We start from the raw sequence: 26,903 nt of genomic DNA, 5'->3' as shown, positions 1-26,903 counted from the left end.
AAATGAGTGACGATTGCTTTATTTGTGTCATTGCCATGAATTAGAAAATGAACTGATTCAAGTGAGAGTGGAATACAACTTTCTTTCTACAGTAGTCACTACACAATATGATGACATGTTGGCCCACTTTGACAGAGGTAATGGTGCATAAAGGCACATACCTACACTCACTCACAGCCACCAATTAAAACCATTCATACAATGATAAATTGCTACACCATTTAGCATGCTTGATAGCAAACGGGGGGTTAGTGTCTACCGGTAATGTACAGGTCTGTGGTGGCTCTCAGTAGAAAAACAATGCATCCACAAAAGTTGTACATTTTTGTTCATGAAAAGCATTCGAAAAAGATACTTAAGCCAGTCTTTGTATAAGTATACCAGAGGCATAAATGCTGAACCTTTTTGTCGTAATACATAAGAGATATGACTTACTGAAAAATAGTGCTGCCCCCACCAAGATGAGGTAGACAACAAGAATGTTTATGAAACTGACACGGACATTGATATATATATATATATATATATATATATATATATATATATATATATATATATATATATATATATATATATAGATGTATGTTAGGGTTTTATCCAATCAGAATTCAGCTAACTTGTGTCGCCAGGCTGTATAAATTCTGCCCGAGGCCTTCAGAATCAACAGTGCGGGCACCTGTGCGCTGTGAGTGAACAGGCACATACTGTAAAGCTAATAAATAGTTGCGATAGCCAATCTGATTACAAGTTGACGACAGCGGGCCAGCTAGAAAGCCTCACGTACGCGCCCTGTGATTGGATGGATTGTATGGGAGGCAGCACAATAAACAGTGTAGTCTACACCAGAGGCACACCCGAGGACCTTTCGCAGAAAAATCTAAATATATCTACTCACTTTTTAACCCACAATAGCTGAAGGAGAGGAAAACGTCAACCAAGTCATTGAAGTCTTTTCGAGGATCAAGAAAGAAAAATGGATCTTGTGTTGGAATAAGTGTTTTGGGAGGCAGCTGTTTTGGGAGAGTGCAAGCATTTGTCATCTTAATTTTTTATTTTGTTCATATAAATGAATGAATATCACATACCACATGTGGTGATAGTTTTATTTGCTGTTGCGAGTTTATGGATGTTTTAATGCTCTGGAAAATAGTCTGTGATGTACACAAACAAGGTATGCAACATCCAGTAGTACTTCTGTATATTCTTGTATGGGATTTCTCTGGCCGTGGTGTCATAAATGATGATTTTATGAGGGGTATTTATTTGAGTGGGACAAACAGTAGGACATCACTGAAGGCCTAAGTGTGAAATGTGCGGACCGCCACTGTGTGTGTGTGTGTGTGTATACGTGTGTATATATACTGTATATATGTATGTATGTGTATGTATATATATTAGTTTATTTTTATTTATTTATTTTACAAACTGTTCCAGTGCGCAAATCAAAGCCCTAACAAATGACTGACAACTGTGGTCAAAAATTAATTGAGGATTTGAATTTAAACAGGCGTGACAGAAAAGACAGGCAATAATTGCAGGTCCTGCCATAGCTAACCCAATCCACACACCAAAAAAAAAAGCAAACACGCAGGCACATTTAATGACTGCATGACCAGTTTGGAAAAACAAGCACCACATATTTCAAGACAATAACACACAAAAATAGAAATGTGGCACATTAAAAGAATGACTTACACAGCATGTAGTGCTGTGGTTAAAACAACATAATGTGATTTTACAGAAATATGAAACTGGGGTATTTCCTTTCCTCACATTCTTTGGTCACGCTATACAACAATGTCAACAAATACACGTGTGTATACACACACAGACACACAGGCTGCCACACAAAGGCGACAAGCAGTAACTGATCTGGCATCATAGCCTCATAAAAAAAAAAAGCTGTGAATAATGAACTGCATGAATGGTTACTTTTTCTAGGTGGGTGTCTTTTGCCCGTGTGGCATTTCGGTTTGAGTCATAAAACCAACATATAAACTCAAAGCACTATGCTTGACAGATGGATGCATGATGTAAAGGTACAAATATATGCTTGTAATTTTGTTTCTTCATTTTAAAGACAAAAGTTACTTGCATTAACATTTGCGCGGCAGCTGTGCTTTTCAACACGACCATTACTGACTGACTTGCCCAGTGACGCCTTCAACGTCCCATCGACTTTGGACGCCACTTTTACACAAGCAAAACACTGCAGCTTGACAACTGAAAAGTAGTGGGAGGCGTTTACTTGCTTCTGTCGCCACCTAGTGGCCGTTCACAAAATGAGCAAAGGCACAAGAACATGTACTGTACATACAATTTCAATTACTCACACGTCATCACGTAACCCTGATAAAAAGCTCAACTTTTCTTCACAATACCGGCTCTGTCCTTTTTAGTGCACATCTTACATGAGAAAGACAACTTTAGTTAGTTTTTTTTTTTTTTTTCCGCTCTTGAGCGTCGATTCAACCTTGCAGCTCCTCAAAGCAAGTCTCGCATACCCGCACGGGCTTTTTAGAGGATGGCGTCAGGGCGTTTCTTGATGAACACTCGGCGCAGAAGATGTTCCCGCAGTGTCTGCAGTGGTGCTGCAGGAACATGACATCGCCACATTACACACACAGTCAGGGGGCAAAAAAGGCCTTCATTTTGTGTGGTATTAATTTAACTCCATTTATACGTGGTTTAATTTTGTGGTGGCAAACTATTTGGATTTTAACCATGTTACACTGTTGACTTCTCACCCTTAACACTGCCAAAAATGTAATTGATGCATTTCTAAGAATTACTTGCCTATAGTGCGCTCCCAGTGCCAGCGTGGTGATTTTGATGAGTCGTTTTCACATGTTTGCGTGACAAAAGCCTCTGGCTTTTCTCACCCCCTAATATAGCGTTGCTAGCTGTCAATTGAGACCTATTTTTTATTCGATTGACAAAAAATTGGAATAAAATCTGGTACTTTTAGCAGCCTCCCATCAGCACCAGAGTGAAATGGCGTTGAGTTTCTCACCTGATTCCTAATACATACCTTGCTAGCTGACAAATGAGACCCATTTTGGAAAATCCGATAAATTGGGTTTTGAAATGACCAAAAATGGCATTTTGGCTTCTATGTCCATACTCACGTCGAGTGATTCTGCTACTTTTGTACTTTTCTTGTAAAAACAACGTTAAGGCTGTTGTAGATGTTGTTGCAGGCCTGTTGTTGTATTATGTGCTTGGTTCTAAGTAGGCTTCATTTTTTTCATTGGTTTGCACTCAGCAAGTAAGTTAGCTGCGTTTGTACGTAGAGGCACCACTGTACTGGATTCCCACAGGACGACTTTGAAAGAACAGCTCTTAGTGAGTGTGGTCTCGTGACAATGTTTTGCATTTTAATGTCAGTACAACTACTGTTTTGGCTTCTTCCGCTGGGTAGTCTCTAATGCTCTGCGGCCAGCAGGTGGTACTGCAGGTGCTGCATTTACCATTGTCCATAGCTATAACAAAAATGACCACCCCCCCCATGAAATATAATTGAATGAAAACCAGACCTACGATTATATTCAAAACATACTGATGGTTGTTGAGGACTCGTTTATTTGCAAGTTTTTCAAATTTATAATCATTGAATTTTTTCCCTATTGAATGAAAAACTGTTTAAATCTTACACTGTCCCTGTAAGAGAGCAACGTGGCCTCACTGTGAGCGGTGTGGCATTAGTAAACAAGAAATTTCACTTGCTGGTATCCTAAAACACTTATTTAAAAAGAAATTAAATCGCCAATGTGCCAAATGTAATTTAGAACAGTATCCTAACTTTATTATGATAATAAACCTATAAAGGCAAAGTTAATTTAATCAGTTCTATTGGCAGCTATGTAAGTCAAAGATCATTTTTAACTGGACTGGCACAGTGAATGAGTCAATATTTTTGAAAAAAGCAAAAGCATTTCTTGAACATGGCATTCGTTTCACAGTGCGTATGGTCGTCTTGAAACATCTTTAGGAGTACTTATGATGTTGGATGACATTGTGAAGTGGCTGCTTGGGTTGTGCTCGTTGCATCCCTAAAATATATTGAACAATCCGTTTTACCTTCCTGACAGTGACGGAGAAGCCTTTGCCACATGCCATGCAGTTCTGCACATCCTGATCCTCAGCCCACTTCCTGGTAAGACTCTGGGACTGCTTAATCTTAACGAGCAAACAGAGCAGACATAAAGAAGTCTCCGGTTATTTGGATTTCCTTTGAAACGGGAGGCGTCCGTAGGGGACTCACGATCTGTCACTCACAAACCTGGAGGGACTGGTTCTCTCTGCCCAATTCCTGCATGGCTGCAGTTGTGTCATCAATTTTGCGCCTCAGTTCCACCACCTTGGCCTGGAGCTTCTCAATTTGTCCTTCGCCCTTGACACACCTTCATTGTGAAGGCCCAACACACACACACACAAACACACAAACATAATTGCTTGAAACTGCTGTCTGCGTAGCATTTAGGTGTAAATGTTTAGTAATTATGACTTGGAAGTCATGGTCCCCCAGGGCTACTTCAAGATGAAATATTGTTACCACACCATTCATACACTTGTATTAGTCCAGTCAAAAAACATTTAACAAAAACTATACCCGATGACCAAAGGAGCCCTCAATTAAAATGTATTTTTAATGCTTGATTTTAATAGGCAAGCAGCACAGTGGAAGACTGGTTTGCATGTCTGCCTCACATTTCAGAGATCCCGGGTTTCAGAGATCCTGTCGCCACAGTGAGGACTTTGCATGTTTACCCATGCTCGCGTGAGTCCTCTGGGGACGCCAGGTTCCTTCCATGTTCCAAACACGTGCATGTTGGGTAGGTATGTGCAGATAACCGGATTGCCAATATATTAGGATTTTTAAAGTCACGGTTATTTATTTAAACGTCAAAACTGGTCAATTCTTTTACCTCACGCATAAGTGTGCTACTGCACTGTGGAGCGGGAGCCTCCTTTCATCGTGTAACATATGTGAGTCCTCCTCTGCTGCAGCAGCCAATCACATTATAGCTGCTATTTGCCGACTAACAACCGCGGGTAGCGTGGCTAACATGCTATCATATGCTACTTTCGCGGAGCGTTTGATGTGATGTCGCTAAAAGTAGGAGTGGCCAACCGAACTTTCTCTCCATCCAAACAAGCAAAGTCGGTGTGAGGGAAAGGTCAGGCTTTCAAAAAAGGGCGGGCGACCGTTGCGTGTATGCTACGAGCTAGCAGTGAGATAGTGAGCAAGTCGGCGAGTGAGAGAGAGAGCGAGCCAGCGCTAGAGTCTTGAGTTGTCCAGCGTGGAACTGCCATGCACTCTTATTGAAAACTAAATTGTCCTCAGGAGTGAGTGTAATTTTCCATCTGACTGATAAGCAATCCAGGGTGTGAAGAACAATTCCGTCGCTCAAACACGGCTGGAATAGGCTTATCCAAGGCAGAAACATACAATGGAAAATGGATGGATGATTTGAATACAAGTGTCCCAGGTAAAAAAAAAATATCGATTCTAAGAGACACTGCGGGATCACACCTCTCCAAAAGGGCACGTCTCTCATCCTGATTATGTTGTAGGGTGGCCTCCAGCACAGCGATCTCCCCCCTCAGCTCATCCGTCTGCTTGTCGAGCTCCGACACTCGTCGCTGGCTGGCTTGCCACTCCTTCTTCAGTGTAGCCATGTTTTCATTCAGCGCTGTCACCTGGACACCCAGTTTTGCCTCCACTTCCTCTACTCGCTTCACCTGCTCATCTTTAGCTCGCTTCTCCGATGCCTTCATGAGGATGTGACAAAAATAATCAATTGATCTCCGGGATAGACTGTGTCAAAAAACTAAAAAATGTGCAGACTTTTACTTTCTGACTGGGCCTACCACTTGGTCTTGGAGTTCTTTGGTTTTGGCGAGAAGCTGATCCTCTCTCTGAATGGTGCTGTCCCTGGTGGTTTGGTGTTCTTTCAGCTCCTGTTGGAGGGCACCCTTTGCAGCCTCCAGCTGACCCTGCAGCTCCAGTTTCTGCTGGATCAACAGCTGCTTGGCTTCCTGCAACTCTCGCACCTCCTAAAGCGTGACACGCGCAACAACAACAATCTGAGGGATTTGCTAATGTTTATAGTTGTCCACTGAGTCACTCACCGCTCTCTCTGATCCAGCAGCGTTAAGCTGAATTTACATTTCTAGTGCCAATTCTGATTTTGTCATTTGAACCATGTATCATCATTCCCGTCTTAAGACATATTACAATTACAGTGGACCCCCGGGTTACAGCATCCCAGGCTTACGTTTTTTTTCATGTTGCGATGTGAAATACTGTCGTTTTTTCTTTTTTGGTCCCCTCTTTAAGGTATTTTCCCCGCTTTGCGACAAAAACAACTGTCATGACCCTAGTGGGTTGGCTGTATTTGTGTTGTTTTGTCTCCATCTGCAGGCGTTTTTAGGTAATTGTACTTATTTTCTGTTGCCATCAATGCCTCCATGCAACGACTCACTACAATGCTGGTCTGCTATTGGTCGGCCTCACTTGTTTCAAAATGACCGAATGGTAAAGTGGTAACAAAACCGTATTCACAGTGCATTTTACTGCTTAATTCAAACTTGAATGGGTTAGCCATGGGTCTCAAGATTGCTAGAGATGTTAAAGAGAGAAGTAAGAAAATGATTTATATGGAAAGGATGCTGGGGATAACTTTGACTAGGGAATATGGGCATAACAAGCGCCACTCAAAGGTAAATAAATCATTTCTATATTTTTTTATTTATGATGTTTGCATTGCCCACCATACGGGATATTCGGTTTACGAGCTCAACCGCGGAAGGGATTAATCTCGTAATACGAGGGCCCACTGTACTGGCATTTTTATGTTGGAGAACAACCTTGCGAGGAACTGACCTTGCTGCTTTTCTCTGATAGCGTTTTCATCTCCAAAGTTAGCCTGGCATTGGTCTTTTCCAGGTTACTCCTAGCGCTGAGCATTTCCTCCATTTTGCTCCTCTCCTTCTCCAGGTCCACTTTAACTTGACCCTGAACCAGCATCATCAAGCAGTCAAACTCAGTTATTTTGCTGCAAATCGTCATTTTTACTGTTCCAGAATTACTGTAAAGTCACGGCGGATACATACCGGGCATATACTGTCCAGTAGGGTTGCACAATTAATTGAATTTTAATCGTGATCACGATATTGGCTGCCACAATTAATTAAGCAGATCCTCTGCGATATTAACATTTAAAAAAGAAACGCTACACTACAAGTCAAGTACCTTGTCATCCTACCACCAGGGGTCAAAATTTCCCAAATGTTTGCATGACAAAAGCTGCTTTTCTCACCCTAATATATTATTTACCACTGTGAAATGGCATTGAGTTTCTCACCTGATTCCTAATATATATAGTTGGTAAAAAATTGGGATAATTTTTGGTTTGAAATGACCAAAAATAAATAATTGGTTCTAAGTAGGCGTAATTTTTTCATTGGTTTGCACTTAGCAAGTAAGATAGTTGTGTTGCCCTGTGTGCGGTTAGTGTCAATTATTATTTACTTTATTCATTTTAGTTTATTATTACTTGTAAGTATCAAGCCTTGGAGCCTTGTTTATATACTGCTTGTTTAAAAAAAGGGCATACATATGTTTCACCAAACATGATAATCGTGATCAATAATAAGATTTCAATATTGACCAAAATCGTGCCGCCCTACCGATCAGTGATAACAATGTAACGAATGATATCATTACAGCACCTCAACTGTATTCAAGAATATGCCTTTACAAGTATCACAGTTTTGTTGACTGACACTGTTATTTATTAATATAAGATATATGATAACCTTTGTCAGTCTCACAATTGTAAAAGGCGCCGAAACAATTTGCACATAACAGTTTATTCATGTGTGTAAAAAAAAAAAAGTTCCTAACAGCATAACGTAACTGAGTTGTTTCTGTATGCGGCCACTGAAAGAAAATTACAGAACATACCCAGTGTAGATAATAAAAGATAGTTTATTTGTTGAATATCTCACCTGTTGTTTCTGGAGTTCTTTAAATGACTTCTCCTGCTTCTGGAGTTTCTGATCTCGACTAGCTAGCTCCTGTTCCAGAGAAGTCTGTATTTTCTTTAGCTCCTGGATTTGATTTTCTAAGCCAGTCTGATGGGTCTGGTTAGCAGCCAGCTCCTCCTGCTTCAAACGTAGCTTGTCTTCTGATACCTATATAAGTAAATATTACCAGTATTAAACTGTTTAAAAGCAGTGTTTGATCTTACTTTTAATTGAGGTGATCAATGGTCGCATTACATCCTTTCAGCATGAGTCAATTTTGTTGGCCTAGGATTGATGTAAAGTCTTATCAAAATAAATTTGACAGAGGATCTTTTTTTCTTAACATGAAACAGCTTGTCTAAGTCGTCCTTGTTAACTGTTGTAGTTAGCAATTCGTTTTGCCTTGTGTGACCAGAGTGAGAAAAAAAAAAATTCAAAAAAAAAAAATTGAAAAACTGTTCTTGCCAATGTATCTAAATGGGTATTGCATACAATTGATAGTATATATGTTTGAATTTGGCTTTTCTGCATTTCAAAGTCTATACGTATTCAATGTAAAACAATATAGAGCTGAGGATTTTATATTTTTGCTAACACATGTATCGAAATGTCATCGGATCTGTGATTTACCCTGTTTCCAGCGATATTGTGGCCATGGCCATTTCAGTAACGATTATTGTGATGTAAGAACTAATAATTCTGCAAACAAATCGAGATTGAACATAAAATGCTAAAATGAAACCTACTTTGAGGTCTTGCTGTAGTGCTGAAAGCTCGGACTCTTTGCCATAGAAGTCAGATTGGAGTTTCGAGACGCTTTGGCGACTTTGCTCCAAGGCCTTCTGTAGCTCTGCTGTCTGGCTCCTCTCAGATGCCAGTTGCTGGTTGACTTCTGTTACCTGCTCTCTCAGTTGGCTCTGTTCCTCCTCCTTGAGGAAGCATAATGACTCGGTTGTCAAATGTTCAGAAGGCAATCTGACTGCATTTTGGATTTCAAATTGGATTAGATAACGCAAGACAATCTTAATTTTAATCCGGATCAAACGTTAACATTTGTGTTCAAAACATGTCAACAGGATCTGGATAGGTTTAGTCCGGATCTGATCCCAACAGAAGATAAGCTTTCAAGTGGATTTAATCAAGAACAGTAAAGTCAAGGCATTTTTTTATAACGACTGGCCGCAGAAGATTAGTAGTGCCATCAGAATAAATTGATGAATCACACATTTACTGTAATTAAAATAAGAAAAAAAGAAAAGAAAAAAAAAGCAATGATCCAGCATTTTTGTCTCATACTTACTTTCTTAACACTGTCTTTCTGTAAGTCTCCAATTTGTTCCTTCAGGTTCTCTATCTCCTTCCCATAGCTTCCAGTGGCCATCTTAAGTTGCGACTCCAGCTTCCCCAACTTCTGGTCCTTCTCCTTCAGCACTTCCTGAAACTTTACATTCTGCTGTTCCACTGATGCCAACTGCACTTTCAGCTTTTTCTCTACCTGCCATTTTAGGAGACACAAAAGTTATTCCACTGTTGGATTAAACATTTTCACAAATGTTGCTGTTCTGAACAACAGATTTCGTGAAAATGAGACTTTTTTTTTAACTTCACTATGTAGAATGATAAAATGTTCTTATTGGAATATATTGGAATATGCAAACTATTTTGAATGCTGATATTCAATATATCATCACATCAGAAGATGCAACCAAACCAGCTTTTCTTTGGCTAAACTCCACTTACAATAATGTAAAGACAGCTACAACCGCAATATAACAGGGCAAAATGATGAACTGCAACACAGTGGAGGAATGTTGTACTATATACTGCTGAGCCATACTTACTTCTCTCATCAGGTCCAATTGTTGCTTAGATTCTGCCAATTCCTGACTGATGCTCTCACTATTCTTCTGAAGCTCCTCTCTTGCTTTTTCATGGGATTTTTCCTATGAGTTGAAGACACACTTTTGTTACCCGGAGTAAGGAATACGTTGTCAACACAGTGTTTTTCTTTTTAAGATGCAGTGGGTATGGAAAGTATTCAGTCCGCTTAAAATTTTTCAAACTTTGTGTCATTTGCCAAACTGAGTGTGTGTGTGTGTGTGTTTGCAAACTGTATGCAGGCTTTCATATGTCTGAGAAGAGGCTTCTATAGGGCCACTCCGCTGTAAAGCCTCAGCTGGTGGAGGCCTGAAGAGTTAGACTGACTTTGGGAAAGTTTTTCCCATCTCTCTGTTGCATATTTGGAGTTAAGCCACAGTGATTTTTGGGTTCTTTTTTACCTCTCTGACAAAGACTCTTCTCCCACGATTGCTCAGTTTGGCCGAGCGGCCATGTCTCGGAAGCAATCTGGTTGTCCCAAACATTACATTTGAGGATTAAGGCAGCCACTGTGCTCATAGGAACATTGAGCGCTGAAGAAATTGTTTTGTAACCTTGGCCAGATCTGTGCCTTGCTACAATTCTCTCCGAGCTCCTTGGACAGTTCCTTTGACCTCATGATTCTCATTTAATCTGCAATGCACTGTGAGCTGTAAGGTCTTATGTAGGCAGTTGTGTGTGCCTTTCAGAATCAAGTCCATCCAGTTTCATTCAACATGGCATGAAAGAGCAGACTGATCTCAAGGAGGTTTAGAAGAAATGAACAGCACGTGAGTTTAATATGTGTCACTGCAAAGTGTCTCAATACCTTTTACCATGTGATGGTTTAATTTTTCTTTTTTGATAAGTTTGCAAAAAAATACAACAACTTTTTTTTCCTATCAAGTGGTGCTGAGTGTATATTAATGAGAAATAAAATGAACTTCTTTTGAATTCAAAAGGCTTTGAATAATTTATGTACCCACTGTACTACTACTGTATCTGCCTGTCTCTGTCCTGTCAACTATATAAAATAACAACCAGAGAGAACAGGTAATACTTGGACATAATGACCAAATGCGCGTTCACATAACAGTTAAGTCTCAAATGCTATTATGCTTTTAAGATCTGCTACATATGGAATGATATCAATGTTATCTGGGACAAAGAAAATATCCGAAAGCCGCTGTAGACTATTGTGCCAGATGCTGACATCATGCACCTGTCAGTTGCATGTCATTTACAAACCCTTTCCTCTATAATAAACTGACCTTTTCCTCCATGGCTGCTTTTTGATTCTTCCTCTCAGTGTCTAGTTGACTCTGAAATTCTTTCAGGGCTTTTTGGGTCTTGCTGAGACTTTCCTGAGTGCTGCTCAGCTCTTTCCTTTGAGTGGCTTTCTCCTGTTGGGCCTTCTGTAACTCTGCAGCGAAGCCTTTGGCTTTCTTGTCCCATTCTGCACGCTGAGCTTTCCCTTCTTGGGTCAGCTTGACCACATTGAGCTCCAGGGCAGCTTTGCCCTGCTCACAGCACTCCAACTGTTTCTGGGCATCACTCAAAGATGCGGTCTTTATCCTTATTTCATCTTGTAGAGTCATGTTCCTAAATGGAGCAACACAGTATAAATTGTTTATAGTCCATTTAAATGACAACAGCATAAAAATAGTGCATGGAGAATGTATATATTTGATGTGATTCCTAATATTATGCAATGTGGCTCCATAAAATGTTAACACAAATGCATTTAGGTAACTAAATGTGAATGTCTCAAGCTTTCTGAAAAAGTCTTTCAAAAGTGAATTTTCAGCAAACAATAGCATGTATTCTACCGTGTTACTATTGGTTAATGATAAATTAGGGTGGATTTTGAGTCAAATTCTGGTAACATCAGATGATAGTCTGCCGCAAACCAAGGACATTTGACATGACAAAAGACCGTGAGACAATCCTATCAGAGTTTTTGATAGAACCTAAGGCAGAGGGCAGTAATTAGTTATTAGTTATTAGATAGTATGTCCGTTGTATTGGCAAGGTGGTCTACAACAGAAAGTAATGAGTTAAACGGATACAGCAATGTTGATAAAACATTCTTTTGGGGAGCACCAAGTTGTGGCTCACCGACCCCAGGGGTTGTTAGGTACTCCATTTTGTCCCAATCATCTGCAGTGTCTATCCATCCATTTTCATACTCACCCTGCTTTTTCATTGTCCAGCAAAAGCTGCAGCTCTTTTGCTTTTTGTTTGACGTCCGATGCCTCTTTCTGCAGATTCTTCACTTCTTGCTGTTTTTGATCCCTTGCGGCCTGCACCTCAACCAACTGTGCTTCCAGTTTCTAAAAAAGATAAACACGATAGTTTTAATTATTGTTCAAATACATGAGATCATAAATTCATACATTTCTACATGCACAATAACAAGAGTAAACAGTGACCTTATTAATCCCCTCCAGCTTCTCTCCAAGTTGCTCAGAGGCCAGAAGTTTGTCCTTGAACTCCTTCAAAGAGGCTTCCAACTGATTGCACTGTTCCTGCCGTTCCTTGAGCCTCTGTCCCTGCTCTTCCACTTTCTTCTGAAGTTCAACAAGCTCCTTTACAATATAGCGTTCATAACAAAGACATAAACCAAGTCCTGAGTTAACAAAAGACCAGATCTGAAAACCACCAAAGCTAACAAGTCACCTGCTGCTTGTCCTGCAGAGCATGCTGTGCAGACTCAAGTTTGTTTTCCAAGTTGGCCTTCTGTGCTGCCTTTGCTGCCTCTGTAGACAGCAACAGCTCTGTTTTTGCCTTCAGCTGGTGGAAAAAAGTCAAAGTGGAAATTCATCCAGCGCAGATCTCACTGTCCTTGAATCTAAAAGGATATCATTAGCAGATATGCTAGCTACCTGAGAGTCCAGCTGGGTCACCTTCTCCTTGCTGTCAGCGAGTTGAGCAGTTAGCTCAGTGACAGAGGTCTCTAGGGTGTGGGCCCGGTCCTGGGATGAACGCAAGAGAGTTTTCTGCTCTTGGACCTGTTTATGCAGATTGTCCTGTGCTTGCTTGTTGCTTTCAGATTGATTTTTCATCTTGTCTGTCAACTGGGTTACCTTAATATCAAGAAAAGAAAACTGTGTTAAATATAATGTGTGAAAATATAATATATTCAGATATCTTTTTTAATAAGATTATGACATAAGTAATGGAGAATGTACAAATCTGTTTTCTATAGCACAGTGAGCGGGCTACGTCTGTTTGGTGATGCTGGAGGTTAAGTTGTGAGGTGCCAGGAGATTAAAAAAAAGGAAAAGAAAAAAAAAAAAACATCAATCACAGGAGGCCTGCATGCCTTTAAGGAACAAAATATTTGCTTAAGGACTCATTTGTAAAAGTTGAACTTATAGCTTAGTGACTCAGTAATAAGATGTGTGCTGCGCTAATCACACTAACATGGCAGGTTCTGGATAAAGAATAACACAACCTTACTAAGTTTTTGCCACATGTTTCCCTCACTAAACATCCAGCCTTAAACAGGTCCGTTATGACGAAGTCTCCTTTTATCTAATTAATAATTGTCAGCAGTGTGGTGTAAAGGACCTGAACATTGTACTTGAATTAATGTATCTTAACATACATTTGTAGAACATACCCTTGTAGAACATAACTCTAGAAAATATCTGTCAAATGTAATTCTCTAGTATTACATGTTATAAACTATCATGAGCAAATGTACAGTTTTTAAAAAAAAAACTTGAGTAATTATAATTTCAATCCCATTTATTTATTTATTTTAATTGTATTTTGCGTAAATGTGTTTACTTCAGTAGTAAAGATATCATGAGATAGACGCATACACACCAGACATCACCCAACCAGTATCCGTATAACATCAGTGCAGGCAGAACTATTCTTCTACATTGTGTTCATTTTACCTCTGAAACTGAGGAATTTCCGGGACTCACAATGCTGAAAAACTATGGGTCCTGACAGAAATGTTTGCGTTCCCAAAAATTGTGCAATAAAAAGGACAAATTAAATCTAAGGTTCAAACTGCATTTACAAGATGTGAGCAAAAACCAACAACAGATCTTAACAAATGTCACAGTAAATACGTATATGATGATAGGGAAAAATGTTTTTCCTCCTGAAGGTAGACCTTTTGAGAACCACTGCACCATCCAGAGCAGGAGTGTTAGTGGGTTAGGGTTAGTATCAACAGCGGCCAGAGGCGGCGCCATAAACACAGAGATCAAGCACAAACGTAAGAACTGTTAAACTAAACATTACACGTCTGAGACGAGGGGACGCAGGCAAACGGGAGCAACTGCTTAAAAATGTGTTTTTTGCAAGCAAACTATTTCACCCAGTCATCAATTTTCTCTGTGAGTGTCTCAATTCACTAACTTGTTCCTGTAGTGCATGGTTTTTTTCTTTCAGCTGGTTGAGCAGAGCAGTTTCTCCCTCCCCAGCTTGAATTTTGGCACATAAATCTTCTCTTTCAGTTTCCAGCTGGGTAACAATATCTTTACTTTTCTGCAGCAGGGCCTCCAAGTTTTGGATCTTCTGGTCCTTGTCTCCAATCTGGCGTAATACCTGCTCCAGGTCATTCTACACCAACAAGACAAAGACCCATATTAAGTATCAGGAACGTAATTTGAAGCAAATTGGAAGTTACTTTACTTTAAGTAATGGGAAAGGTCTCAAAGTGACGCCTTGATGGCACTCAACTGAATGGGAAAGTCTCACTTTAATACAGGAAAAAAACCTGCTTAGTCACAATTTGGCATTCAACCACTTTGCAAGGGAAACCTCTTCTTCACTGAAAAAGTCACCTATTTGCTTTTTTGTGATCAGGGCAAGCTACTATGACTGATATGAAAATGTTGATTTACTTTTACCATCCATTGTATCTATTAAAAATGCTTCTCCCTTATCTGGTGAAAGTTACATAGTGAAATAGTGGGGCTGACTGCTGACTGTGACTACTGACAGCCCCAATATACAATACTTTGCTGTTATAGACCGCACAAGAATATGTGCGAATTAGGTATGCTTTGTTACCAACACATTTGATTGTTTCATCATTATGGCGGTAATCTAAATTTTCTTTTTTACATTCCAATATATACTGTAATTAAATACTGTTCTCCTTTCCAACGGCTTGCAATGACTTCTAATCTTGATTATTGTGCTTTGTACCTGTGATTCGCGGAGTTTGCCATTGGTGTTCTGCTGCAATGCTTGTAGTTCCTGGTGCTGCTGCTTGGCTTTCTCCAACTGGTGTTGCAAGTCTGTGTTCTTACCGGCACTTTCCTTTGTCTACAAGCAAACAAAGTGTATTCAATTTTAAACTGCATTTCACATCAATTATTCATCTCCTCTCATCATATTTTGAAAGGGCAGTAGTGGTATTTTGTAAAATGTATATAAAATACATCACCTAATAAAAATAGGGATTAATTTTTGTTCTGTGGTAAGTCAATTGACATGATTTCAAAGCATCAAAACAGGTTTCATCTCAGCTCTACCTGTTCTTCAGCACGTGACAGTTTGAGCTGCAGGTCAGCCGCTTGCTCTTCTCTATCCTTCAGCTTCTTGGCGGACAGCTCCCTCTGTTCTTTCAAACGACCTTGCAGCTCACCCAGTTGCCTCTCTGCCGCCATTAGTTTTAGATTAAGCTAAGACAGACCACAGGAAATACAATGATTACATCAGAGAATACTCTTAATTTCCCTTCATGCGAACTCTTGTTTCCATAATGTCAAAGTCCCCAGTGTTCCATCATCTCTGAAAGTTTATCCCAAATCCGGACCCTACTGGCTTTGATAGGTTGTACTCACCTGATCGATTTCAGTCTGCTTCTGGGCACCCTGGCTGTCCTTCTCTTCCCTCTGCTGTTCCAACTGTTTTCGCTCAACCTTCAGCTCGGCATGTTTCACCTCCAGGTCTGTAATCTCCCCCTTCAACTTGGACACCTCCTCAGCTTTCTCTCCAAGCTCTGCAATGGCTTTCTGCAGGGACGTTTCTGCTCCTGTGGCTCGGGCCTGTAGCTCCAAGATTTCCCGCTCTTTCTCTCTCAAGCTATGCTGGTTTGCTTTTTTGGCAGCCTTCTCTGACTTGAGTTGCTCGTCCAGCTGCTGATACTCCTTTTCCTTGCGACCCAGCTTTTCAGTCAGAACCTGGAAGACAGGACACAAAAGATCATTGAGAGCTAGAATAGTAAGTAAATGTCAGTTTAAAAAAAAAAAAAGGTCCGTTCAATTGCATTTATTGATGTTTTCAATGCAATTTTTTATTATTTATTTTCACTCATTCATCTATGTATTTATTTTTAAACAGCAATTAGGTTTTAATAAGCGGGGATATCTTGACAACCGCCTGTACCCACAGTACAATATGTTCACATTTTATGGTGTGTATTTGTCCAGTCACTAAAAGGTCACTGATGGCTATGGGTGAGAGCCTACACTTATGCTTAGTTGTCAAGTCACATGTAGACAGACAACCATTTGCAGATCCACATCCAGTCTCTGAGCGGAAATGAAGCCCACACTGGATGCCAGGAAGTCAGCTGTGTGAACCACTACCTATCAGCGACAATATATATTCATGTACTCCACAAGTAATTAAATTATCCATCCAATAATAATGCTACCATGCTCAAATGTACCTCATTACTTCAAGAGAATGTTAAGGAAAGAGCACAGTCAAGTTTATTTACGTATCATGTTGGAATACGTGGACAGATTTGTTTCTAAATTGAGCTGGTAGCATAAAATAGACAGCCAGGAAACACAAACACACTTGTGCCACTTATGTAAACTCAGGGAAAGATCTGCGGCCTGACCCATGAACTCTTCGGGGTAAAGAGTGGTGACATTTCTAAAAGAAGGTTTTATGACAGCTGGCTCAATATTGCAGTATGTGTTTGTAGCACTTGTACTGGCATTTAGTCATGGCACTAAATACGGGAGACACATAGGAAAATAGTTCATTGGACCATGCAGCCAAGCAGAAAGTAGACAGGTGTCCCTGGTCTTTCGTGAACCATTAATCGCCCAATGCAGGGAATGACACTGTTTGCTACATCTTGCTCAGCATGCTACTTTTTGCTAACCTGTCACCCACTCTTACCTCTGAGCATCTACAAGATAGGAGGAGTCCAGTTGTCTTTTAACCCAGGTGGCTCGAATTTGGGAGTGCGTAAATACGTACATACCAGTGCATCTTCAATTCGTGCAGGTGCTAGTCTAGTTTTTAAGTGTTGGAGATTTGGTAGACCGCAGTGCATATTTCTGGGCATGACAACATACCGAGAGACCACCCTTGGCGGCACGATGACGGTGCTGATGGTGGTGTCTGTGCCAACACCAAACTAACAACTTCCGTAATCCTGGTATTTTTGTAGAAACCAGACAGCTGTGATGGGCTCCACTCTCTGCTGAAATTTCTTGCTCAACGACACTTTGACGGTTTCAATTATCATAGCGGCGTCATATGGACAAGTGGTAGCGTTTTTCCTGATGCAAGCCTACATTAACCGTGAGGACCACGTGCTGTGCACATTACCTGGTTTTGTTGTTCAACATTATTCAGGGTGCTCTGCAGCTGATGGATCTGCTCTGTATAGACAGCTGCTTCCTGTGGCCCCTTCTCCAGCTCTGCTTTCAGTTGTGATATAGTCATCTGAAAGACAATTTGAAGAAAGCAGTTTAAAAGCCTTTTGTAACTCAACAGAAAAGGACCAGGAGTTAGTGACATTGAATAACAAAAAAAAAAAAGGAACATTGACCATTTGATGGAAATATTGTCAACAAAGAATTAATCGTGAAAAGAATAGTATTTCAAGACCAATAACACATGTCAAATGGTCTGTACCTCCAGTTTACGAATCTCGAGGAAAGAATGAGTTGGTGAAGGGTTCAGTTTGTGGAGACAAGAGAGAAGGGGGAGGAAAGCAGATGTAGACAAAGGTAAGCCACAATACAAAAGTCATTGCCAACCATCTCACAGTGCAGACAACAGAACAAAGTCACTATAATTCATACGAACCTATTGAAACCAATGTTGTCCGACATACAGTATGCTTTAGAATGTTTTGAATAAATAAGGGGTGCCCAGTGGGACACATTGTGGCTGTGCCCAAACACTCATTGATATTTGTATAGTTAAAAGTCAGTCACTGATTGTTTTGTCTTGTGCAATGACCACTTGATGGTGACAATAAACTCCACAAAATCAAGTAGCAGCTAGGGCTTTCTACACAGTTCTTTAAAAAGGCACTCCAAGCTCTCAACTCCAGATTCCAAACTTAGGCTTGTAAAAAAATTGCTATTGTAGTGCTCACAAACCCTCCTAGGCATCAATGTTGTGGTAGGTCTGAAGCATTAGAAAACTAATATTTGAACACAGTGTAACAACAAATCCACACAGCTCTGTTAAAAAAAAAAGAACACTACTTAATATTCTTTTTTGTTCCACACAAGGTGCTGCCTCGTGATAGATTTGAGACGCGAGTGATTTGAGTGAGGAGTGTTTTCATGGGATGAATGAGTTAAATATCATTCAGTTTAATTCAATTAAACATATGTCAAAGTACGATCGCAGAAATAATTTAGTTTCATAGGAGATGGACATAGGATGGCAACTTGTGTCGTAGAACACAAGATGGAGGTTGTGATGTGAAGGGCGAACAGTCGATCAAGTGCTCTAATCTCACCTCTGAGGAAGTGAACTTAGCCTGCAGCTGCTCATAGTGGTTTCTGAGGCGCTCAGACTCCTCCTCTCGCTCCCGAGTCATGTTGTCCATCAATGTCTGCACCTGCACAAGCTCCTTCTGCAGTACCTCAACGTCCTCCACTCCCGGACGCTGAAGCTAGGGGACAGATGGACTGTGTTCACTGGCTACTAAAGTGCGCTGTGGCACAATGACCAGACAAAGACTGGTACACGTTTTTGCGGGTTGAGATGCTGTTGACACAGATATACAGTAATGATGAGAGCAGGCTACTAGACAGGCCTACTTGGCGACCATGTTGGCAGCGACTATGTTACCAAATCATCAAAGACAATGCATGGAAATGTGGCGACCATGTCGGCTGTGCTGAGATTCCCATCAAAGACAAGTAATGCAAAACATGGATACTCGATTAATTTCGCCAAAGCAACGCGGCTCAAAAGGAACATGTTGTATCTACTAAGGTTGCACTAAGTACCAGTGCCGTATTGAGAATTTCGGAGAGCCAAAACTGACGTGATACCATTACTCATAAGTTTATTGGGAAAAAAAAAAATAAATAAATAAAGCACTAAGTGTTCTTGGTGTCAGACAGCAATGGAGCACGACATGTCAGCCGTCCTTGTCACAAAGAAAAGGGAAAGCTTGTCTGTGTTTTAAGTCTTTGCCATGGAATCCTTTCAGTACCAGGAATAAGTAGTCAGTGCAGTTAACGTTTTGCTATTGCGACAACACTCATATTTACTGTTGTTTAATGAAGCGTGGTTGTATACTCGTCTCTCCATCATGAAATTTTTTTGTACAATATACAGTTGCTTTATTGACAAGCCTCTCGCGAATTGGATCTCTCTCACTGCATGCATTGCTTGTTCGCTTGTGAGACAAAACGAGCTGAAGATTTTGGTGTTTGAAGTTACTGACAACGTTTAATTATGTTTTCAATTTTACAGTAAGGTTTAGTGGGAGTGACAAGTACATGTGTGTTTCAATCACATTAGATGTATTTTAGGAGTGCAAGAGGGGTCAAACTATGAACCTATTTTATCATATAGGTCCACCTACTGCACGTTGATCTGGAACATACAGTAAGTATCCCTTGCGATAAAAGGTTTAATGCCCTATTTATGGCATACAACTTTTTGATAGTTACGTACTGCACATGTCCCGTGCAGCACAAAAAGGCACATATTTGGTACAGTCCAAAAATGTTTTGCATACTCATAGTCACAGTACATGACATTTAAAGGTTACAAATTAACTAATTGGTGCTTAGTGTAAGTAACACTCCACAAGACTCACTTTTGATGACCTAAATCTTTTCATGCACATATCTCCAATAATATTTCTGAATTGACGACAGGGTCACATTACAGTAGATGCAGTAGAAGTGACAGACTACGGCATGGAATATTGGTTATTTCAATAAATGGTCAACATTCAACACTTTATCTTCTAAATGAGAACAATGTCCATGTATTTTAAGACTATTGAGAATTTTCATAAATGTAAACTTGTTGCGTGTTGTACCAGTTCCGTCTGAAGTTTCTCGTTTTCTTTCTTCTCTTCCTGAAGGAGTGCAGTTACATTGGAAAGTTTCTGGTCAGCAGCTTCTCTTAAACTCTTCTCTTCGTCATAACGGGACTTTATATCTAGTGGATGCAAAAAGAGCATTTTATCGGCATATCAAAAAGAAAATAAAAGTTTAGCAAATAGATGGACTGAGCATAGGGTGGCAGTCCCATGTCCACACTGACCTACTATCTCTGTGGCCAGCTGGGCGGCTTTCTGCCTAATGTTGAACTTTTCTGTCTCAGATTCATTTAACTTCTTTTCTAATACTGAGGGAGGCAGAAATACATTAGTGGCATTGTTATCATCCTGCAAATGTATCCATGTGGGTGTTGTGCAACCCACCTGAATCCTCTGAGCTCATCTGTCCGTCATTCTGTGGAATTGAGGAAAATCATTGTGACACTATTCAGCATGACTAGGCATCACAATAATGAATATGTCAAACTATTCGATAAAATTTATATTGAGTGAAGCCTCTTTAACATGTTAAAACATCTTGAAAGAATTACTTGCTTCAGGTGTCCTTGGACTTTGTCTAATTCTTTTTTTAACTCCCCAGAGAACCATCTTTCTTCCTAAATATAGAGGACATCAAAGAACCTTTGCGTTAACAAAAAAAAAAAAAAAAAGAAAATTGTGCCGCTAAAAAAGTCCACGGAAACAAGCGTACCTTAAGTGATGTATGAAGATCCTGAACCTCCTGCCGCAACATTGTTAGGTCTTCCCTAAATTGAGCAGAAGAAGTTTCATTTTTCTTTGAAATTAATGCCGGCCATTATCATAGCACAATAAATACTGAAATGCCCTGCAACTAATTGGTGATTAGTCATGCGTGTGTATTGAAATGTAACTCTAAATCAAATGCAGCTTTCATATGATCTAGAACCAGATAATCGATAGGGAGGAACTTGGAAGTTTTCAGTCCACTGTGTAAAACTGATTGTTGATCCATTGTGTATCAAAGCAATTGAGCCAAAATGGATTGCAGGAGTTTGATTGATTTCATCTCATCTGCTGGCTAGAGAAAAGGCAAGGATGCCGCTACACTGTTGATACTCTAAAATACTCTCTTCGATTTTTCTCAGCCACTTTATGAATAGTTCAATTTAGTGCCATAAGGAAAATTTGCTGGAGCCATACCTGAGAAAATCAACATGGCTATGAACTATCACAGGAGGTTGAGAGTATTGATCAATTATTTAAAACAAAAGTGGCTTCAATGTTTTTAATGTCACTCCCAGTTTGATGTCAAACTAAAGATAAAAACAAACAAAAAAGAATACACACTCTGCATTTCAACCAAGTACATGCCTTTGCCTGTAAATGGTTTGTTTACATGGCTCTGCCTTTAAATGGTTTGTTTAGGTTAGTGCAAACAATGTAAAACATCATTGACATGTTAATGGATAGCATCAACAGTTGTGGTTTTTGAAGCAACGGATATTGGAACACAAATAGTAGAGCAACATATACATTGATATTATAGCAATACTCACAAGCGTATTTCCCTTAACTAGTATGAAAAATGGCAAACATTACAGCACGAGTCACAATAACAGTAATATGGAAAACAAAGAAACTCTGTTCGACTTTGTAAACGCAATCAAAGAAGAACAGCGCTTCTTCTTCTTCTTCTTCTTTTACAGCGTGACTGTTACGTTCTTATACTCCCTCCCAGTGGCTAAGGCAGCACATCAGAAGGAGCTGCACAATGAAGGGCATAGCAGCATTAATCAGTAAAGCGCAAACTGTTTTATTCTTCACACTCCATTGAATTAAATTATGACGGTGTTTTTGCATCGCTTTCGTCAACCAGAATTATGACGAAATATCTCTGTCAGCAAACCCTTATCACTTTACTGATAAGACGTAAATGACATAACAATAAAGTTAGTCACGTGCCAATTATGCTGATTAAATCTGTAATGCCATATATTTGAAAATTAAGTTAAAAGTTACAAATGAGACTAAAGGTGGTTTAAAAGGATGACAAAGGTGAGATGATCCGTACTCGTTCGACTATTGGGAACAATCTAGCGGTGCCACAGACAGCAGCCAAAAGATGGAGTTGGACTAAACACAGCGAAGAAGTAGGTTGAATAATCGGCAGCCAGTCGTATACAATAAAGTTGAAAATATGATGTGTGTGGGATGGCGAAAATCCACACTGTAGGAACTACAACAATATTTAGTTGTAAGTGCAAATATTTCTATAAATTCTAGGCACATCGCGTGGAGGAGGAAGTCTGATGTGGACGGAAGCCATGGCTGTAGTTCTATTCAATAGTTTAGTGTTATGTAAAAATAAATTATTTTGCAATTAATGTAGTGTTGTTTATGTTTTGTTTTTAGAATTAATGCATTTTTAGATGTTTGAGTCACAGAAGCAAAAAATAAATAAACATTGTTATTGTCAAGGTTATGCTTGAATTGTATGCTTTTACAAAAAGCTCATATTCTGTTTTGTTTTCAACAGAAATGTGAATTTCGATAAAACAGCTGTATTCCAATATCGATTGCTAAAGAGCAGAAAAAGAAAATTACTTTTTTCTCTGCTGAAAGAAGACAGTCTAATGTTTCTTTTAGCGTTTGGCATGTTTGTATAGCAATAGAATAGAATATTCAGTGGGCATTGCAAGATCATTCAAAATCCCGTAAAACGTCTAGGAGCGAAGAGGGCTGCTCTGGTGAAAATGGCTTGAAGTGAAAAAGTTAATGACTGAAACATCCTAATGAGAGTAAAAGGCCTTAAATGCCCATTCCTGAAATAAAGTAAATAAATGAATACATATCAATCCCACCTGGTGGGAGCCACATGAGCAGGAAGGTCTCCAGTGTCGTGGAAAAGCTCGTAATGCTTGAACAAGTCCTCTGCTGAGGTGTGGGACTTCATGCATTGAGGACAGATGAAGCCCTAAACACAGATGACAAACGGGTAAAAAGTTAATTACTGCGGGGGGGGGGGGGGTGCTGCAGGGTTAATTACTGTCAAGCAATCTCTTCATCTACCTCAGATGATTGATCATGGTTAACTTCTGTGGTGGGCTGCTCTGATTCTGCATTCTGGGAGCCTCCTTTCCCAGGAGTCTGAAAAGAGATCATACTTACATGTTAAATTGCAGCAATACTGTTTGAGCAGAGACTTTTAAGATCGATTACCAAACTTTCAATTTTGATATGGTTCATATTCTAGTGGTTTGAGGCACAGTATTTCCAATATATCAAGGAAGTGGTTCGCAAGTCCATCTCATAGTTCAGAGTCCCAAGTTCAATTCACTCACTCACTCACTCACTCTGGCCTTCCTGTGTGGACTTTACATGTTCTGCTCGTGCCCATGTAGGTTCTCTCCGGCTTCCTCCCACATTTTAAAAACATGCATGGTAGGTACATTGGACACTCTAAATGAGTGGTTCATAACCTTGTTGGAGGTACTAGTTTCATATGTGCGTTAACCAAATCCATCTTTAGTGAAAAATAAAATATGATTTTTTGTCACGTTTAAGGCTGAATTTTGCAGATCTGCGACTGAACCTGTGACTACTTGAGCCAAGATGTCGTTACTCATGTCCTCTACTCTGTCACTGATGGTGTCATTTGAAAGAGAATGTGGGATGATTTACCTCCGGCCGCTTTTCCGAGAATCAGATTTGCCATCTTTAAAGCAGCTGGTTTTATGAGTGTTCATCTGACCACTTTCTTTTGTGCATGACATAGTTAGTATGGATTAAAATATTAAGAAAGAAATCACACGACGTACTATCACAATAGTCACACGTTGACTATTGAGCGGAATAAATTCCCCACAGCACTGATTGGCCAAGCAATGTAATGTGATCATCTACAGCCAGTGATGGTCAAGTGGGGCAGGTGTGTCTTGACCTTTGCGGCGGAGACTCCACCCTACCCCTCTGACCGGCTCACCAAACCCCTGGGGTTCAATCGAACCCAGGTTAAGAACCACTGCTCCTTTGTTGTCCTTATTGTCATTGTCCTTAGGTGTGATTGGGTGCATGAATGGTTGTGGGCCGTTCTTTTGGTTTGTAACTGAGGCTGTGCCCCGCCTACTGCCTGTTTGACAGCTGGGATACTCACCAGCGGCTATAGAAAATGGACCCAAAATAAACTTGGATTGAGGAAAAACAGTACAGAGGATGGATGGGCGGATGGATGGATTGATGGGCGGATGGATGGATGGATGCGTGGATGGATGGATGGATGGATGGATGGAAAGAAGACAGTACTCTACTGTACTCTGTATTGGTATTGATGAGCAAACGCACATAATGACCACACAGGCAGCAGAACGCCTTTCCATGCAGCATTGCAGCCATACTGTTTGAAAATTACAACCGTTACAAAGGCATTTTTGAGTCATGGCCAAAATTCATTTGTGGAAACCAAGCGATAGGTAAATGTGTCAATCAGTTGACCTTACATTACAACATTACAACATTACATTACGACATTACAGAGTGTAACGCTTTGTTTTCACAGAGCCAATGCATAACGGCAAATTAAAGAGATTATGGGCGATTAAAAAATGTGCATGAAATAATGGCAAATCCTATTTAGCCAATAACCTGTATTTAATACAAAAGCTATTTCAAAAATTCTGGGCAGACAAATATAACAGAGTGAGAGTTTTCTAGTATTAGACACAGTTTTAATATAATACAGCACAATTTTACATAACTGTAAATTACTAGAATAACAATAATGATCCAATTATCCATTTTCTAGAGCCGCTTATCCTAACAAGGGTCGCAGGCTTGCTGGTGCCTATCCCAGCTGACTTTGGGCAGTAAGCGAGGGACACCCTGAACTGGTTGCTAGCCAATTGCAGGGCACACAGAGACAAACAACCATTCACATACCCAATCACACCTAAGGGCAATTTAGGATACAACAATACAATACACTTGCAATGCTTTTTTTTTTGCAGTGTGGGCAAAAGAGGGAAGAACATGCAAACTCCACACAGGAAGGCCGGAGCGAGGTGGATTTGAACTCAGGTCCCTAAACAGTGATGCGGACACGCTAATCATTGCTCCACCAAGCCGACAACAATAATATCAGATTGACATGATCTGCTGCACAGATGGAAAAGTTGGAACCTTATCTCTTATCCATGTTAACCTTATTTTTTGTCAATTCATGTTGGGTGTGTGAGGTACATTTCCTATCACTATGCTACTGCTCGTTCCATTCGCCACATGAGGACAAGTTGGATGATATGTGAATTTGGGGTATCACAATCACTATTTGAAAACATTCTTTGGAAGAAATGTAAGTTAGGATAGGAGTTTGTGGGTGAATGTCCAATCTCCAGACACCAAGATGTGGTGCAGTTATGCAATTGCTCTAGTATTGGGAGCGTGCCGGAAAATTGGTCAGGATCCAATCAGTGTAACACCTTTCCTCTAAAGTACATAGAGTTGAGAGGGTCACCTCATTGCAGCCAACTGATGAAAGTCTCACCATTCACCTTTTCTTCAATAGACAACTGATACATTAGAGAAACTATTATCTGTCAGGACTCCAGACTATGACCGCATAATGTTATTGGGGGCGTGGAAGAGGGCTGTAAATTTGAATCACACACCCTTTTACTCATTTCTAACATTAACCACAACCACACTGTCCGATTTGATAACATTTTGTTTTAAATCGCATTAAAATGAGCGATATCACAGTTTCTTGTACAGTGCTTTTGGAGTACAGTTGTGAAATAATCTTTCAGGGACTAGACAAGGCGAGGCTTCAGCAAATTGCACTGTCTCGTGGGAAAGGAAGTCATATGGAACGTTTGTTTCACACATAAACGCAACAGCAAATTTTAAATCTTGAGAAAAACGCTGTTTGCAGACAGTCAAGCTGACGTCACCGTTATCTGTGGCAATGAATGGGAATTATTAGGTCTTTGCATGGCAGTTTACGACTGAATAGACGGTCAAACCGCAAAAAAAAAGGATGTAGCATCAGTCGGGATGGAGCTAACGCCGATTAGCATTTAGGGAATGGACGATGAACTAACATAACACGATGATGGAAACAAAACATGTGAATGTGCTGGCCAATGATGCTATCTGCTGACGTCGATCATATACAACACTCATGGGACCTTGCCAAGCTACCTAATGACATCGTGGTGTGTTGACGTTGTGCTGTAAAATGTGCGTACTATTTTGATACGCCAGTGAATAAAGTAGCCTCGGTCCACTTAAACGGGTTAGCACCAAATGCTAACTTAGGAAACCATGCACAGGGAGCGCTTGATATATTAACCGCGACTCGACGGGATGTGCTCGTTTTCGCCACTGTTCGTAAATCGCCGGCACGACCCCACTACCCCGCCCATCAGAGACAAGTTGTAAAGTAAAAGGCGCGTCCCCGGTAGAAACCAGAAAAGGACGGGCCTATGTTAAAAAAAAAAAAAAAATCAAATTTGGCTCCAGTAAACGTCATATAGCGCAGATTGTTGTCGTGGAAGCTTACCATTTGTAATATCCGCCTGAGCATGGCCTTATCGGCGTTTGTCTCAACACACACACGAATCGGTTTCCAAGGAGGAAAGTTTACGTCGCTGGAGCTCAGACACCTGACCAAGACCAGGCAGGCAGAAACAGGGAAGGGGCGGGTCTTCGGAGGGATGGCTATTCTCAACAGGACACTACACAAGACATGTCTGGAACTATAACAACATTTAACTGCATTGTATGTGGAGAT

At 40.2% G+C, this 26,903-nt stretch overlaps 1 protein-coding gene across 4 annotated transcripts; it reads right to left on the bottom strand.

The window, feature by feature from the left end:
• Positions 1-3: 3 nt before the first annotated feature.
• eea1 (early endosome antigen 1) lies at positions 4-26,798 on the bottom strand. 4 transcript variants are annotated; one of them, XM_088416707.1, is made up of 29 exons: positions 26,673-26,798; positions 23,186-23,263; positions 22,978-23,090; positions 20,847-20,901; positions 20,686-20,751; positions 20,519-20,549; positions 20,359-20,442; positions 20,132-20,253; positions 18,587-18,742; positions 17,437-17,553; positions 15,708-16,046; positions 15,396-15,545; positions 15,067-15,186; positions 14,272-14,475; positions 12,777-12,977; positions 12,571-12,684; positions 12,324-12,479; positions 12,085-12,224; positions 11,163-11,493; positions 9,876-9,977; positions 9,335-9,529; positions 8,781-8,963; positions 8,017-8,202; positions 6,890-7,021; positions 5,875-6,060; positions 5,537-5,775; positions 4,283-4,403; positions 4,081-4,179; positions 4-2,591 (listed from the first exon to the last, which is right to left on the bottom strand). In XM_088416707.1, the coding sequence occupies exons 1-29, from the start codon at positions 26,694-26,696 to the stop codon at positions 2,469-2,471; spliced, it is 4,167 nt and encodes a 1,388-aa protein (XP_088272833.1). In that variant the 5' UTR covers positions 26,697-26,798; the 3' UTR covers positions 4-2,468. The 4 variants fall into 4 exon arrangements, with proteins under 4 accessions (XP_088272833.1, XP_088272837.1, XP_088272835.1 ...); XM_088416711.1 differs by lacking the exons at positions 23,186-23,263; positions 26,673-26,798 and having other exon boundaries at positions 20,690-20,751; positions 22,978-23,046; XM_088416709.1 differs by lacking the exons at positions 22,978-23,090; positions 23,186-23,263; positions 26,673-26,798 and adding an exon at positions 21,673-21,764.
• Positions 26,799-26,903: the final 105 nt, after the last annotated feature.

This window comes from Hippichthys cyanospilos, chromosome 6 (assembly GCF_059441005.1).
Source record: "Hippichthys cyanospilos isolate Australia breed blue-spotted pipefish chromosome 6, RoL_Hcya_1.0, whole genome shotgun sequence".
Classification (NCBI taxonomy): domain Eukaryota; kingdom Metazoa; phylum Chordata; class Actinopteri; order Syngnathiformes; family Syngnathidae; genus Hippichthys; species Hippichthys cyanospilos.
The sequence above is the reverse complement of the archived record's forward strand: the minus strand, read 5'-3'. Positions and strand labels throughout refer to the sequence as shown.